This window comes from Phaseolus vulgaris, chromosome 10 (genome assembly GCF_051622355.1).
Source record: "Phaseolus vulgaris cultivar YP4 chromosome 10, ASM5162235v1, whole genome shotgun sequence".
In the NCBI taxonomy this organism is placed as follows: Eukaryota; Viridiplantae; Streptophyta; class Magnoliopsida; order Fabales; family Fabaceae; genus Phaseolus; species Phaseolus vulgaris.
Window position 1 is genome coordinate 42,752,267 of NC_143507.1, and position 16,375 is coordinate 42,768,641.

Genomic DNA, 16,375 nt, shown 5'->3' on the forward strand with positions numbered 1-16,375 from the left:
TTACTGGGATATATTAAATATTTAGTTTATAAGGATTAAAGAGTTAATGTGACATTTTTACTCGGATATATTATACATATATAGTTTTTTAATTGATAAGTTTAAATTTTATATGAATTTAAAAACTTTACTGTGCTACTCAGTAAACTTCATATGGGTTTGTTTTGAAATTGAAAATATTCAAACATTTGTTGAATTCAATATAATTAAAGAATGCTTGCTCGTTAAAATGCATTATAAATTATAAAACCTCTTAATTTAATAAATAAACATTTCAGAGATATGAATGAATGTCTGAAGAAAGTAAGAAAAATAGTTCAGAAAATTCAAAAGATACATTAACTTGTACTCTCACAAAATAAAGTGAAGTAAAAAAGCTGCTGTTAATCCTTCTCTATTCTCATCCCAAAATATGCTAGTGTTATATTCTCTTTTCAAAGTTATTGTTAGAGGGACATTCTTTTTCTACACCAATCTTCTGACATAAATATTATAAGTCCCAATCAAAACAAGAATGCCGAAAGTACAGAAAAATCTTAATAGAATTGGGACATTTGGTATACTATCACCAAATTTTACTTTTTGAACAAAATTGTGAAAGTCTGAAGTATTGATCATGCTGATTCCAAAAGCTCTTAGCTGTAATGGTACGTATTTGGATGTGAGCGTTCGCGATGCCAATGCAACCTTAATTTTCAACCTTGGCTCATGTTTGGCACGACTGTTTAGGTAGCGAGAACATGCCTGGTCATACATTAGATACACATGATCTGATGTAATAACATGACGAGGTCTGTCCATGTACACATTGATATGGCTAGCTTCACCACCAGTACTAATCTTAAATTCCAGAACCAAACCCCCAAATGGAACTTCTGGAACAACAAAGCCAAAAATGAAGCCTACTTGTGAGGAGTTATGAGAAAGAACAGAAGAGAGATCAATAATCACGTAGTCATCATGTGTTGTCTTATGCACCAGCCATTCTGGAACTTTACTTCCAGGATACACATAGGTACTTTGAGCATCACCAAGTCGGGAAAAATGTTGGTGTGCAAATTTCATCATGTTAATTTGTGCATTCAACTCAATAGCCGTGAGAGATTGTTCATCCAATTTCAAGCAGTTCCAAAAAGCAACTCTTTTCTTATTTTCCATCAGTTGTTCACAAGCAGTAGAAGGGAACATTACAGTCTCAAGTGACACGCATCCACGGGCATCTAGTGTTTCAAGTGATGGGGGAAGCTCTGGTAGAGTTCGAAGCTTTCTGCAATGTCTTAGATCTAGATGTCGCAGCCTTGTAAGATGCTTCATACTTGGTGGCAAGTGGTCAATGTAAGTGTATGCCAAACGAAGCTTTTGGAGGTTGCTTTGAAGTCCAAAGGATGAAGGTAGTTGCTTGATACTAGTGAGTTCTAAATTCAACTTTACCATATTCTTTGAGGTCACTGAGAAATCCTTTAGTGTCATGCATCCATAGAGGGAGAGATAACGAAGGGAGTCCAAATGGACATTGCTTCGAAGGCTTCTAAGGGAAATGCAGCCACCTAGATTCAACTTCTCAAGATTTCTGAGAGAGAAAACTGATGAATGCACACTTGTCAGCCCTACACAAAATCGGAGATCTATCCCTCTAAGATTTGTGGCCTTTGAAAAGTTTGGTAGCTCTTTTAGTCTTGTTGATGAATGAAGTATAAGGACCCTTAAGTTAACAAGATTCTGTAGCAATTAAACCAAATGAAGACAATATTGCATGAGCTAATGAAAGTGGGAAATTTTGGATTAGTTAACATTAATGATTTGGTCCTTCTACTTGTTCTCGTTTTAAATTTTAGTTTCTTATATATACCAGAAGTCCCTAAACCAATTTTTGTGGCAGTAAGTAAGTTAAATCTGTTGGATTCAATGAATTTAAGTTAAAGCTCAAAATAAAGTAATGGTACAAAATACTTACAGGTGCTTCTTGCCAAAGTTTTTTCAGTCTGCTATATGGCAAGTTCAATTCAACAAGATTTTCAGCAGAAAACTTTGAAGGCAAATATTCCAAAGGATAATGGGTCCAACGAAGATATCTTAGTTCATTTGATAAAGATTCAAGCCCTTGGGGAAGATACAAGCCTCCTTGATCCCAGAGGGAACTACAAGACCCTTTACTATAAAAATCTAGAAAATGTAGTTTGCTCATCCTTGCAAATACTTGAGGGTTTAATTGCAGTTCTTTGATTTTTGACAAGTTGATGACTATGCTTCTGATAGCCTCGTCACCCTGCAAAAAAGTAGTAGAAATTTTGAAACATTGTCATAAACTATTTTCCTAAAAAAAAAATAAAAGATTGTTTTAGTATATGATTTTATCTTTTACCTTATCATAGTTTAGTACGTGATAAACGTCCTCTGGATCCAACAGTCGAACTTGACTTCTAGGATCTTCAATTGATTCTTCTCGAGAAATCTGCCAAGCTGTTTCTTGTATAATGTTGTGCATCGATACACCATTTTCTTGAGAAACACTGATAAGAGCTTTATCTTTCAACCTTTCTAATCCGGCAATCACTGAATAATCATGGTCTTTCAATAAAAAATTTATATGCTTTACTTTCAGATTCAGTCCATCGAAAAAGCATGCAATATCTAAAAATATCTTCTTTTCATCCTGATCAAGATCATTGTAACTCAATTTAATAATATCATGGACCTTTCTGTTTTGCACTTTTTTGAGTCTTTCTAATTGGCTTTCCCAAGTTTCTTTATCTTTTCCATGAAGGAGGTGACCCAAAACTTTAAGAACTAGTGGAATCCCTTTGGCATAGTTGACCACTTTCTTTGAAAGCTCATGGTACTCACTTTCAAGATGGTTTTGCTTAAAGGCATTCAAATTGAAAAGCCTTAAGGATTCATCAAAGTTTAATGCCTCAACCTCATATATATTAGCAAACTCTTTAGCTAGTACCTGCTTATCTCTGGTTGTTATGATGATTCTGCTACCTGATCCAAACCAATCATATGTTCCAGCTAAAATTTCCAGTTGATCTGAATCATTGACATCATCAAGAATGATGAGAACTTTCATACGACGAAGCCTTCTCTCAATATATTGAGGCAATCCATTGGGTGTGTCAATTTTCAAATCTTCTCCTCCTAATAATGTTGAGAAAAGCTTCTTCTTCAAAGAGATCATTCCAAGTCTTCCCGATTCTTCTCTTATGTTAGCCAAAAAACAACAACCTTCGTATTCAAAACACAACTTATTATATACTTCTTGCGCAATGGTTGTTTTACCAATACCACCCATGCCCCATATTCCAATAATTCGTACATCAGGCCCTTCTGATTGTAGCAATGATTCAACATGTGCAATTCGTTTACCAACTCCAACAAGCCCTTTTGAGTTAACTTGTTGCACTTGATTCAACCTCATCAACACACATTTAACTATCTCTTTGATAAACTCAGCTTCGTCCCTGTGTGATAAAAAATGTGTAAATATCAAACACATACAGAAAAGTTGATAAAATGCATAACCTCAAATACATACCGAAAAGTTGATGAATGAAATCCTGAAATAGTAGCAGATTCAGTCAAAGCAGATCTCCAGGTCTGTGTAGTGGTCAAACTATATCTTATTTCATGTTTAGCGAAGGCATCTTCATAAGTCCCCTTCTGATACCGTACATGTGAAGGATCCACTTTGTAGAAGATAGGTAGTACAATCTGGCCATTTTTTTTTCTGCACTCCACAATTTTCACAAGCTCTGACAAACACCAATGTGAAGAAGCGTAGTCTTGTGAAAATATAATCAATGAAATTGGTGATCCTTCAATTGCATGAACAAGTGCTTCAGACAGTCCATCTCCTTTGACAATCTTGTTATCTACAAACGCATTAATATGCATTCGAGAAAACGCCTCAATCAAATGGCTAAGGAAATCTTGCCTGATATCTGTGCCTCTAAAGCTAACAAACACATCGTACTTTATCTGAGGGGAGTCATTGGGATAAGCAAAATCTGTCACTGGATATGAAGAGTTATTATTATTGTCTAACGCTGCCAGCAAGAGACAAACAAATACAACACGTTGGATTTTATCAAAAACTCGGGAAGAATAAGAATATGTCATTTGATTGGATCGAATATACGCTGGATCTTTCTTCCTGTCTACTCTACACCTTTATAAAAAGAAAAGTGATCAGCAACAAGATAAATCCACAAATGGAAAGATCAAAAGCTTTTTCCTAAAGCAAAAAGGTTATTGAGAATAGGTACAGGAAGAATAAGAATCTAGTACAAGAGTAAAGAATAAAAGACGAAGAGTTATGCAGCTCCAACCTCAAACAGGTGAATGCATTAATCCACTGCTTAAATCACTCCTAACAGCTTAAAGAAATGGACTTAAAATCTGCAACAAACTCGAATTATTCTCTGCCAAATGAAGAGAAAACCATATATCATATGAAAATACCTGCACCAGCAAGATTCCAAATTAAGCCTCTTCTTGCTTTTAATTGGCTGGAATCCGTGACAGATTGAAATCAAACCATTAAACTCCTGCTTCAGCATGCTTAATTGGTCAGAAATCAGAAGCACTTCAGAGGGTTTTCTTGATCTTTTAATTGATCACTTTGTCAGTATAGTCTTATATATATATATGAGCATTGATGAATGGTGAGATTCTAAAAGTTTTTCTGACCATACACACCATATATTAAGGAAAAAATTCGATGTACTTGGTAGATCTACCTTTTTGTTTTCATCATGGCTTTCTCCAAAACTGAATGACTAATTTGAAGATAATGAGTTAACCACAAAAGGAGGCGAAATTAAGAAAAAAAAGTGGATTAAACAACCTCATTATGACTGACCTGGAATGACTATTTCTGAATTTTCAGCACTCAGATGAATTGAAAGAGCTTCCTCCTTAGGATGGATTCAGCAATGGAGTTTTTGTAGGAGGAGTTGACGAACTCTGCTTTGGTCTTCTGTCCTTACACACAGTGAAAGTCTCCACACGCGCCTTGGAAACTTTGTTGCAATTAAAAACTAAACTACCGCGTACCCTTATATTCAACAATATATAATTTAACATGTTGTAGCCATGTGGTGCTTCAGTTTTTTACACATGAGAATTCACCCATTTTGTATTATATCTTACCCATCCATTCAAACTAAATACTATAGTTTGATTTTGTTAAGAAAGAGAATGTCTCAAACTCCTCGTTTCATTACATCATGGTATCTTTAATTAACTATGAAAATGAAAAGAATACGTTAGAAATTGTTTTATTTAACATCTATGTCACAATCGTGATGTCTCCCTACACGCACCTCTGCTATATTCGTTAACATAAGTCTTCATTCCCATTTCGTCTTAGAAGATGGGACATATTAATCACTCAAAGTTTCATCAAATAATCTAAATTATGTATTCAATGAGGTTGTGGCCAGAGAAAGCAATTAGGAGTGTGCAAATACAAAAATAAAATATCTATTTAATGTTACACTGCATTTGAAAAACAAATGTTTGGTCAATTACTACTACCACTAAAAAAAAAACAATTAGGGTTCTAGCATGCTATCTGTACTGTATGACAGAAAGGTACACGTCCACACAGTGTACCTCACAACCGGCCGAACATACGTGACCCAACATGTTTATAGCTAAATTAAAACATCATTTAATAATAAAAAATAACACTTCCAAAAGTTCAACTCTACTCCATAAATAAGTTTAACATGTTTGTTTGTTTGACCCCTCTAGTCTTAGTCTTTTTCTTATACACCATGTATTTTATTCTCATATACATAAGTAAGTAAAAATTTCTTTTGTATTTTCTTTTCACACTTTTATGTTTAAGTAATTGTCTCTTTTTTCATTTGCAATTAGGATTCATCAGAAACTCCTTTCTCCATTGCTATTACGTGCGCTCCATTTGATGCACCACATCAGACAAAGAATATTCATCTTTATTGACTGTAATATGGTATCAGAACCATTTCGAGCCTATCCTAGCGAGTGTTTGTTGAGCTTATCAAGTCACCCGCTATCGGACCGTTATCGGACCACTCATAATATATTATCCCACACACAAGCTGTCACTCTCGACATGAGAGGTGTGTTGGAGATCCCACACCGACTAGAGATTGTTGACATTTCATTGTATATAAGTGGATGTAAACCTCACCTCATGAGTCGGTTTTATGGAGTTGCGTTAGGTTTAAAATCCACTTTGTAATAAACTGATAAAATCCACCTATATTCACTTAAAATCGACTTATAAAGTGAGAAGTAAATCCATTTATATTCAATTAGGATTTTTTTTTTTCGGCAAAGAATTAAATAAATTAAAGAACACTCTATATTCAATTAGAATATGTTCTAAATAACTATGATATCATATCAAGAAGTTTATATGAATGAAGTTTGTACCACTTATATACTATGAAATGCTTTAATTTTTAATTGATGGAAAATAAATAAATAGGTGAAAACTTCAATGTCCACTTTTTAATATTTTAGGTGTCAACTACCGAGATGAAATAGAAGTCAAAACTTTTCCGGTCTTACAAGAACATTATGAATCTATGGAAGTAGCTTCATACGCCATGCTGACCAAGCCTTAAATTAATGCTTTTAGAACCAGCTTGGTGGTTAGGGTCGGTAATTGAATCAGATAAATAAAATTTAATATATAATCACATGCTAACATTTAGATTTGATTGGAACATATTAGATTTGTATAATGAATAGAACTTGATTTTGACCAAGAAGTTGTCACGATTGCGCCTTACCGTGTTTCAGATCCTCTGAAATTTCGTCCTTCCAAGCAAACTTTGCTCATGTTTAAATATTTTATGTTTCTATAACTACTTTGATGTAAATAATTAAAATAATGTAATTATTATTTATTTGATATTTCAAATAGTAAACTCTGAATATTTCAAGATAAACAGGTTTTTTATAGAATGCATTTTTACAACTTTTTATTCTAGTTCATTAACTTTGTAATTTTTATTTTTATACATATTAGCTAAACTTTGACTAGTTTTTTATACTATCACATGTTGACAAAGTCCAAAGCCAGAACTTCAACGATCAAGAATAAGAAACATAATTAATATATTCAGAAAATTAGTACCAAACTATAATAATATCATGAAAAGTATATATTAGATCACTTTAAAGTTATATGCATGCTTTAAAATTCATAATATAGTTTTCGCCTTCGATTTGACTTGATAATTTGTTTGGTTTCAAGCACTCAAATCAAATTTAGTTCACAATAAACATTGCAAGGTTTAAAAGTGGAAAAAATAAATGCAATAGTTAAAATAAACACTATTTACATAAATATAAAATATATTTAGATTAAACTTTACGAAAATAATGTTATAAGGATCAAATGATCTTCACCAAAACTAAATGTCTTCTACTTTTGGGTTATTACGTCCTTTTTTATGTCTTGTGTTGCTGATTTATAATTTTATTTACTGAAGTGTTGAATTAGCATGAATGACACTCTCAAACTTTCTGATGATATAATAAACGTATAATAAGTAATTACTAAATATTTTGAATTATTTATTTACTTATATCACTAAAAAAAAATCATAAAATAAAAATCAATTTTAGAAAAAATAATAATTAGTTGCTATAATGATTAAATTAGAGACTATTCTATAAACTAAAAAAATTGTAGTTTCTAAACTAGTTTATATTATTGTTAAATAGTCTCTAAAATGGTCTCTAATTTAGTCACTATATTAACTAATTATTTTTTTATCTAAAATTGATTTTTATTTCATGATTTTCTGATAGTGTGTTATTTAAAAGAAATTTTATGAATTTAAATTCTTTTTAAATTATCAATATAATTTCAATCTTAGATTAAAGTTTTAATGGACTATTATCTTTTTTATTTTATTTTTATTTTTTTTTATCTAAGATAATAGTCCATTAAAACTAATATGAGTTAATAATTAAAAAGTAAATGTAATATTACAATATGGTAGATGGTTTATAAATATGAATTAAATTTATGTAGTCAATTCTTGAATAATAAGTTTGGTTGTTTTATAAAAATTTTCAATGTGTTTGAATCTATTTTAAAAAAAATAATAATATAGTAATTATTTTGTATGAACTTTTCTTATTTATGTATATCATTTAAATTGTGGAATATATTACATGTATGATTATGTTGATAATACTTATAGTGATAAAGAATGACTAGTGATGAAGTAAAAAAATGGATAATGTTATTAAATAAATATTATTATTTTAATGGATAATTTTTTGTTGTTGTGATCTTAAGAAGATTTTTTTTTACTTGTTCTGAATTGACTTATCCATTTTATTATAGGAATGAGTAGTGGATAATCTTCTTGACTCTTTCAAAGCATTTTAACTTTATGTCCATTAAATTATTTAAGTGGTTTAATAAATTGTGTTTTGTGTTATTATTTAAATATATGCATATTTGTATATTCTATTATTGCTTCCTATTACTTGAATTTGTCCATCCGAAGACTAATGCAAAAAGTTTAAAAAAAAAGGTTAAATTATTATGTCTGTTCTCATTTTATTTGAATATTAACATTTTCTATCTTGGCTTATATTCAACCATGAAAAGATGTGAATTGTGAATTGACTTTACAGTTAGGAAAATGTAAGAGTGAAATAGTGTTGCATTTATTAGATACAAGATTTTAGATACCAACTTTAAAATCTAAATAATTGATAGCTATAATCTAGATAATTAGATACTAATTTAGAAACTATTAATCAATAATAAAAACTAATTTAGATATCAATAATTTTTTTAATTTATAAAATAACATATAATTTTGTCAATATAACAACTAATTATTTTTTATATCTAAAATTACTTTTTATTTAATAATTTTCTTGTAGTAGGATGACGACTTTAAATTTATTTGTAATAATTGAAAATGTTAAATTATATATTATTGAATATAAGAGTATGTGGTAATTTAGTTTTAAATTGCAACAAAATATCAAGACGTGTGTGTGGATGAGGACAGAAGACGAAAGCAGAGTCAGTCAACTCCTCCTACAAAACCTGTTTTGCTGAATCCATCCTAAGGAAGAAGCTCTTTCAACTCATCTTCCCTCAAAGGAACCTACACAATCTTCATCCGAGTGCTGAAAATTCAGAAATACTCATTCCAGGTCAGTCATAATGAGGTTTTTAATCCACTCTTTCTCTTTTCTCTTAATTTCGCCTCCTTTTCTGGTTAACTCATTATCTTCAAATTAGTCATTCAGTGTTGGACAAAGTCATGATGAAAACAAAAAGGTAGATCTACCAAGTACATCAAATTTCTTCCTTAATATATTGTGTGTGTATGGTCAGAAAAACTTTTTGAATCTCACCATTCATCAATGCTCATATATATATATATATATATATAGGACTATACTGACTAAGTGATCAACTAAAAGATCAAGAAAACCCTCTGAAGTGCTTCTGATTTCTGACCAATTAAGCATGCTGAAGCAGAGGAGTTTATAATTAACACTAAAAATGTCATCATTTGTTTTTTTATGTAAAAGGTTGTAACTAATACAACTAAGTTTAAAATGAAAAAAATGAAGGTGTGCTTATATTTTGTTGATAATTAAGAATAAGTAGAAGAAATAGAGAAATAGAGTAACTGAGCTGAAGTAAGAGAATGAAGAAGATACTTATGGAAGTCTAACCTCAAGAAATCCTCATAAATCTCTCTTAATTAACCGCATAAAGGACTCAACTTAATAGTTGCAAGAAGCTGTGATTATTCTCAGCCAAATTGAGAGAAAATATAAATTATGAGAATAGCAGATCCTTGAGAAGTAGCAGCATGCAAAGTGAATGAAAAGGGAAAAAAGAGAGATTAGTCTCTTGCCTGAAAGCTGTGTAATTCCTTGAAAGAGCTTCAATGCTGTGTTGTGACTGCAAGAGTCTGTTTTAGTTTTAGTTTAGTAGAAAGACTTGTTTTCTGAATTGAAAAAGGAGAATAAGACAAATAGTGAATTGCAAGGTGGAAAAGTAAGGACATGACATAATCATTTATTGTTTGATTGCAGGTTCAAAAAATTCTCATTTTCTTTGCATGATTGCAAAATTCTTATTTTCTTCTGATAAATGATTATACTGATATAATTATTTGTTTTTTATATGCCATAATGTTATTTATTTTTAACTTTTTCATTTTCTTTTTTCATGACATAAACGAACAACAAAATTATATTAGTGATTGTTTATATTTTTCCAGTAAAAGAGGAAGGTGTTTGATATGTTTTTTTTAAATGGACTAATTTTAAAAGGCAATTCCTTCCCGCACCCCGATCAATTGCTTCCTGCACCCGATGAACTTTTTAAAACCCAATTTTACCCTTATTTTCTTTATTTTGATAAAGGTGTAGGGTAAAAAAAAAAACTTGATTTTCCTCTTCTTTTTGGTTGGTGCTGGTAGTGGACGTGCCGTTTTCTGTGTAATACACTAAGAATTTTGGAAAAACTTCCGAACATATGCATCCACAACACAAAGTTGCACTTCTGGATAACCCACATCCAAAACAGTGACAAAACTTCAAGACATAGGCATTCGCAGCACAAACTCACACTTCCGATAATCCACATCCAGAACAAAAACAAAAAAAAACAATTCTATATCAAATTATCTGCAACGCATAAAGGCATTCCGCTATATCCGGAAGGTAATGTCAATGAGAAAACTCACTTTTTTGTGTGTCGTCTCTCTCGGTAGCTTCGTTCTCTCTCGTCGTCCAACTCCGTCACATTCGATGCCGCCTCACTGACCAACACCACCACAATCGACGTCGCCGTTCAGTTGGTCTTCGACACAGGTAAACGCTGCTACTGAACGGAAAACGACACAGAGAAAAAAGCGGCAAAAATATTGAAAACGAAGGGGTTACAATATGTTGGGTGCAGGGGAAACTAAAAGACTAAAAAACACACTAATTTTCATTTCATTAAGGTTAGTCTAGTCTTTTCACAAAAGTAATTGGGTGCCCGTCATTTTTGATTGGGTGATGGGAGAATTTGCCATTTTAAAATTACATTATTTTACATAAATTTGTTTTTTTCTTTTAAATATACTGTGGCTGATAATTGTTTTTTTTATATTGCAAAGGTGTAGAGAGAAGAAGAAATTAAGATGCAGAGTGTAGTCAATCCAATGTGTTTCCGAGTTTCTCATAGAATCAAATATGTTTTCATCCTTTGTCTGGTGTTTGTAACATTTTCTACTTGTCCCAATGAAACTTCTCAAATAATGTACGATGTATTTGTTAGCTTCAGAGGTATATATGTTCGTCGAGGTTTCCTTAGCTTGAGAGGTGTAGATGTTCGTCGCCATTTGATTGAGGAATTTTCTCAGAAGCAAATGGCTTTCTTCGCAGTTGATAACATTCAGACAGGGGAAGAACTATCTGAAGCACTATTTGGAGCCATAGAAGAATCATTAATTTCTTTGGTTATATTTTCAGAAAACTATGCTTCTTCAAGATGGTGTTTGTTAGAACTTGAGAAAATTTATGAGTGCAGGAGAAAGAATGGACAAATTGTAAAGCCTATTTTCTACGAATTAGATCCTTCAGACGTACGGCATCAAAGGAGGAGTTATGGAGATGCCTTTGTTAAACATGAAAGAAACTATTCCTTCACTACTGTGCAAAGCTGGAGATCTGCTTGGAGTGAATCTGCTGATCTATCAGAATTTCATTCTTTTGTTTAGTGAGTTTTTTGCTCCTTATAATTGTCTTACTGTTATTTTTCTCGCGTTTTTATTATAATGGCATATCTTGTATTTGTTTGTCTCTTCCGGCAAAGCCAACAGTAGAAAATAGTTTGTGGTGTCCACTGACATCTTCTGCTTCTTCCAGTTACTCCCTTCAACCAGATTACGATGTCTTTGTTAGCTTTAGAGGTTCAGATGTTCGTGAAGGTTTCCTTAGCCATTTAATTGAGGCATTTTCTCTAAACCAGATTGCTTCCTTTGGAGATGACAACATTCCTAAAGGACATAAAATATCTGATGTACTTCTAAGAGCAATTGAGGTGTCATCTATTTATTTGATTATATTTTCAGAAAACTATGCCTCTTCAAGCTGGTGTTTGTTAGAACTTGTGAAAATTGTTGAGTGTAGTAGAAATGGACACATCTTGCTACCTATTTTCTACAAAGTAGATCCCTCAGATGTGCGACATCAGAGGGGAAGTTATGGGGAGGCCTTTGTTGCTCATGAAAGACAATACAATCCGACCACAGTGCAAACCTGGAGATTTGCTTTGAAGGAATCTGCAAATGTAGCAGGATTTCATTCATCAACTTTTCGGTTAGTTTTTTCCTCAGTCAAAATTGTCTAACATTTTATGCTTCTTTCTGTGTATAGTTCGAACTTGAACTTGCAAAATAATTATAATTGAGGTGTTGTTGATATATATTATTTTGAATTTTGCAGGAATGATGCTAAGCTTGTTAAAGAGATTGTTAAATCTGTGTTGAATCTCAGACATAAAGTTAATTCTAAAGAGGCTTATGAAATTGGTACACAGTTTCCACATGCAGAACCATTGCTACAAATAAAATCAGAAGATCTTCCGGTTATTGGTAAGATTCTCTTGATTTACAATAATTATTTTCATTTTCACTTATAAGTGAATTTAACTTGATTTAATTTTCTAACTAAAATCTAGACATGTTCTATATCCACTATAACTTTAAAACATGTGTTTTGTAAACTGTTTTTATTTTATCAACAAATGAATAAATGAATTCAAATAAACATTTCAGATATATCTCCCAGCACTGCACCAATCCAACATATCCAAAAGCATTATAAGATAACATAAAAGCCTAGCAGTCCCAGCACTGCACCTGCAAGATGAATATATGCAGCAAATTCTGCACTATTTTCCAGCAGTGGCAATTTATGAGACAAAACCAGAACAGCACCTATAACCTACTTTTCCTTATATATACAACCCCATTTCCCCATTTCCCTTCCCAAAAGTAGCACTATTGATACAAAGTTCCCACAATAGTGCTGCTAAAAACGTATGACCGTGGGCTGCATCATGAAACCATACACTAAAAAAAATCACGAAATAGAACTCGGCAAAGTACAGAAACAACCCTAATTATGCACTTTTTGTAACCAACTATCTTTTTTATGCACTTTTTTATATTGAGTTTTTTATGCTTAATTCTTCAATATTATTAGTAAGTATGAGGGTTGGATTGTTGTTTTTTTTATAGGATTGGGACACCTTAAATATCCTTTTAAATTAATTAATTTTTTACTGAGAAAAAAAATCTCAATTTATCCTCTGAGTCTTGAATTCTGAAGACATCCTATTTGAAAACCCTTTGTGCAGAATGGACTCTTCTGCATGATTGAGGACATTCTCAAAAGCATCTACTATTCTTTTCTTTTTATAAAAAAAAGTAAAATAAATATAAAAAAACATTTTAAGGATGTCTCTTATATAAGAACCAAATAAAACCTATTACCTAGCTTACAAAACAGAAAACCATCGGATACAGTAAGCTTAGTCTTCCTATGTATTATTTATCCTAGAAAGCAGCAAGGTTTGTATAAATACCTTTGCCAAGTACCCTTAAGACATATTATAAAGCAATCTCAATTTACAAAACAAACCTAACCACCCATGATAATCCTGCCCTGCTGTTATCCATTATAACCCGTAAACTGTTTGATACTAATAAAGGTCCTGAATTAAACATTGATGAATCCTTATAAATTTTGAATTTGAATGCCTTTAAATAAAATAAAAATGCAATACCAAGAGTGTTATCAAAGAAAGTGGATCAAGTAGGCCACTCTGAGTACATGACAATTGATTTTTGGCTTTCATTTTTTACTTCGTTGTTTCAGAAGACCCAGACAGCTGTGCTGCCACTGATGAAGGTTATGCAGAAGTTTTTGGAAGTTCTGAAGCGATTTGTGAGCATCAAGAGAGGTCTTTAAGGGAAAGGTTTTGGCAGTGCAAAAGCATAGAAATGTACATGTACTTAAAAAAAAAATCATTAAATAACAATAAAATTTAGAGATAAAAAAATAATTAGTCACTATATTAACTAAATTAGATACGATTTTAGAAAAAAAAAATTATTGATTTGTATATTAGTTTTTATTATTAATAAAAATTTATAAAACGATTTCTAAATTGGTATCTAAATTAGGTACCAAGATTTTAGCTACTAATATTTTAGATTCTAAATTAGTCTCTAAAAGATTAATAGAAACTAATTTAGAATATAAAGTAGTAAGTAATTAAAACCTTGGTAGCTAATGGTTAGACACCAATTTAAAAATTATTTTATAAATTTTTATTGATAATATAAACTATTTTAGATACCAATAATATTTTTAGTTTATAAAATGGTTTCTACTTTAATTAAATAGTGACTAATTATTTTGGTATTATGTATAAATGCATAAATATAGAGGATAATGAATCAATATCTATTTGTAAGCTTTTAGTTATAACTGGTTACAATACTCAAAAATAAGTTTGAAACTTATAATTTAGTCAGTTTATAACAAAATTAGTTATCATGTATTGTTCTCCACATATGTTGAAAGAAGGTATATTTCCAAATATCCCATGTTAGTATTTAAGCTTATTAAGAGAAAAATGCAATTATTCTCTTTGAAATTAGATTTATCAATGTTGTCTTACAAAAATATGCAGTGAAGTTTGTCATTAACATCATATAGTATACAATTATTTAATTGTAATTATGAACCTTATAATATATTTAAATAAATAATAAAATATAAATATAATTATATTTAAGTTAATATATAATCATTGTTAAATAAAATAAGATAATTAAGTATTACTTGATTAAAAATATATAAAAATATAACCTCATTTATTAAAATAAAAAAATATAAATTTATTTAAAAAATAAAAATATAAAATTTTATTAAAATATTATAAAAAATAAATTATAACAAATAAATATAATAATAATTATAACATGATTAAAAAAAAATTGTCATAATTTCGCTTTACGAGAGGGAATGATGGACATATACAGAATTATTCCGTATATAATATTTTTTTTTAGTATTAATAGAATTATTAGTGACAAATTAATGTATTTATTATCTTCTCTACTTGTATGAGTTTGGAGTCTCATTCTGATTGCCTTCCACTACAAGGCTGCAGATGTTATCTGCTTCACAAGTTTTGAAGAAGAGGAAAGTGTACGGAAGTTTCACACTTGCAAGCACATTCCCTGGATTCACCTGCACTTTGACTTTGTTTTATGTAAATAAAATAGCGTTCTAACTATATTTTTTAATACGTTAAAGATCACCATGGAACTTTCATCATATAACCTTATCATGTTGATAGCCTTACGTACTCTCTGTTGAAAAATTTCATACTTTTACTTTTATATTGCTTCTCTATTAGTAATTACAAAATAAAAACTAATTCTAAACATAAAAAATAATTAATTATTATGGTGACTAAATTAGAGATCATTTATTAAATAAATTTTTTTTCTAAATTAGTTTCTATTATTATTAAATGATTTCTAAATTGTTATATAATTAGTAAGTAAAGTTTTTGTTACCAAATTTAAAATTTAAATAATTGGTAGTTAAAAATTTGGTAGCTAATTAGATACCAATTTAAAAACTATTTAACAATAATAAAAACTAATTTAGAAATCAATTTTTTTTTAGTTTTAAAATAGTCTAATTTAGTTACTATTGTAACTAATTATTTTGATCTCTAAAAATTGGTTTCTATTTGATGATTTTATTGTATTGCATTGGATCATAATATGAAAGTCTCACCTTTCAAACTTAAATCAACATATTTTCTAACATTTAAGTTTTTACCACGTTATTTATTAACTTAACAAATAAAATAACTTGAAATTCTTTCATCATTACTATTAAAATTATTAACACCACTTAACACCATTACTTCAAGAGAGTAAAAAATTATTTCAAACTTTGCTGAAAAATATTATTTCAAATCAAAGGAGTATAGAATGTATTATTGTTAAAATTAAAAACAAAATTAATATACTTTACTCTATTTTAAAAACACGAATATGAAGAATATTACTATTAATATTTGCTGTAAATCATATTCTTGTCATCTTTAATTTTTTTTCACATTTTTTTTTACATGTAGAAAAGAGTTTCCTATTTTCATGGTTTCAGAATCTTCTAAATTAGTTTGAAAATAAATAAAATACATCTATAAAATACTTCTTTCAGCAGGACTCAACTCTAATTTGAATTCATTTAAACTTTGAATCAGATATAAAATGATAATGGAATGTTTAAATCTTGT

The 16,375-nt window shown here is 30.2% G+C and overlaps 2 protein-coding genes across 19 annotated transcripts; one reads left to right on the top strand and one right to left on the bottom strand.

Annotated features, from left to right (window-relative positions):
- Positions 1–287: 287 nt before the first annotated feature.
- On the bottom strand, positions 288–5,047 carry LOC137819709 (disease resistance-like protein DSC1). 17 transcript variants are annotated; one of them, XM_090296694.1, is made up of 8 exons: positions 4,862–5,047; positions 4,740–4,770; positions 4,462–4,547; positions 4,329–4,398; positions 3,536–4,162; positions 2,363–3,461; positions 1,955–2,266; positions 288–1,719 (listed from the first exon to the last, which is right to left on the bottom strand). In XM_090296694.1, exons 5-8 carry the CDS (start codon positions 4,117–4,119, stop codon positions 466–468), a joined length of 3,249 nt encoding a protein of 1,082 aa, XP_090152820.1. In that variant the 5' UTR covers positions 4,120–4,162; positions 4,329–4,398; positions 4,462–4,547; positions 4,740–4,770; positions 4,862–5,047; the 3' UTR covers positions 288–465. The 17 variants fall into 17 exon arrangements, with proteins under 17 accessions (XP_090152820.1, XP_068479752.2, XP_068479751.2 ...); XM_068623651.2 differs by having other exon boundaries at positions 3,536–4,168; XM_068623650.2 differs by lacking the exon at positions 4,740–4,770 and having other exon boundaries at positions 3,536–4,168.
- Positions 5,048–9,013: 3,966 nt separating this feature from the next.
- LOC137819713 (disease resistance protein RPS6) lies at positions 9,014–14,713 on the top strand. Of its 2 annotated transcripts, XM_068623658.2 has the most exons (6): positions 9,014–9,189; positions 10,476–10,869; positions 11,160–11,761; positions 11,911–12,363; positions 12,490–12,638; positions 13,927–14,713. In XM_068623658.2, exons 3-6 carry the CDS (start codon positions 11,184–11,186, stop codon positions 14,097–14,099), a joined length of 1,353 nt encoding a protein of 450 aa, XP_068479759.2. In that variant the 5' UTR covers positions 9,014–9,189; positions 10,476–10,869; positions 11,160–11,183; the 3' UTR covers positions 14,100–14,713. The 2 variants fall into 2 exon arrangements, with proteins under 2 accessions (XP_068479759.2, XP_068479757.2); XM_068623656.2 differs by lacking the exon at positions 10,476–10,869.
- The last annotated feature ends 1,662 nt before the right edge of the window (positions 14,714–16,375 follow it).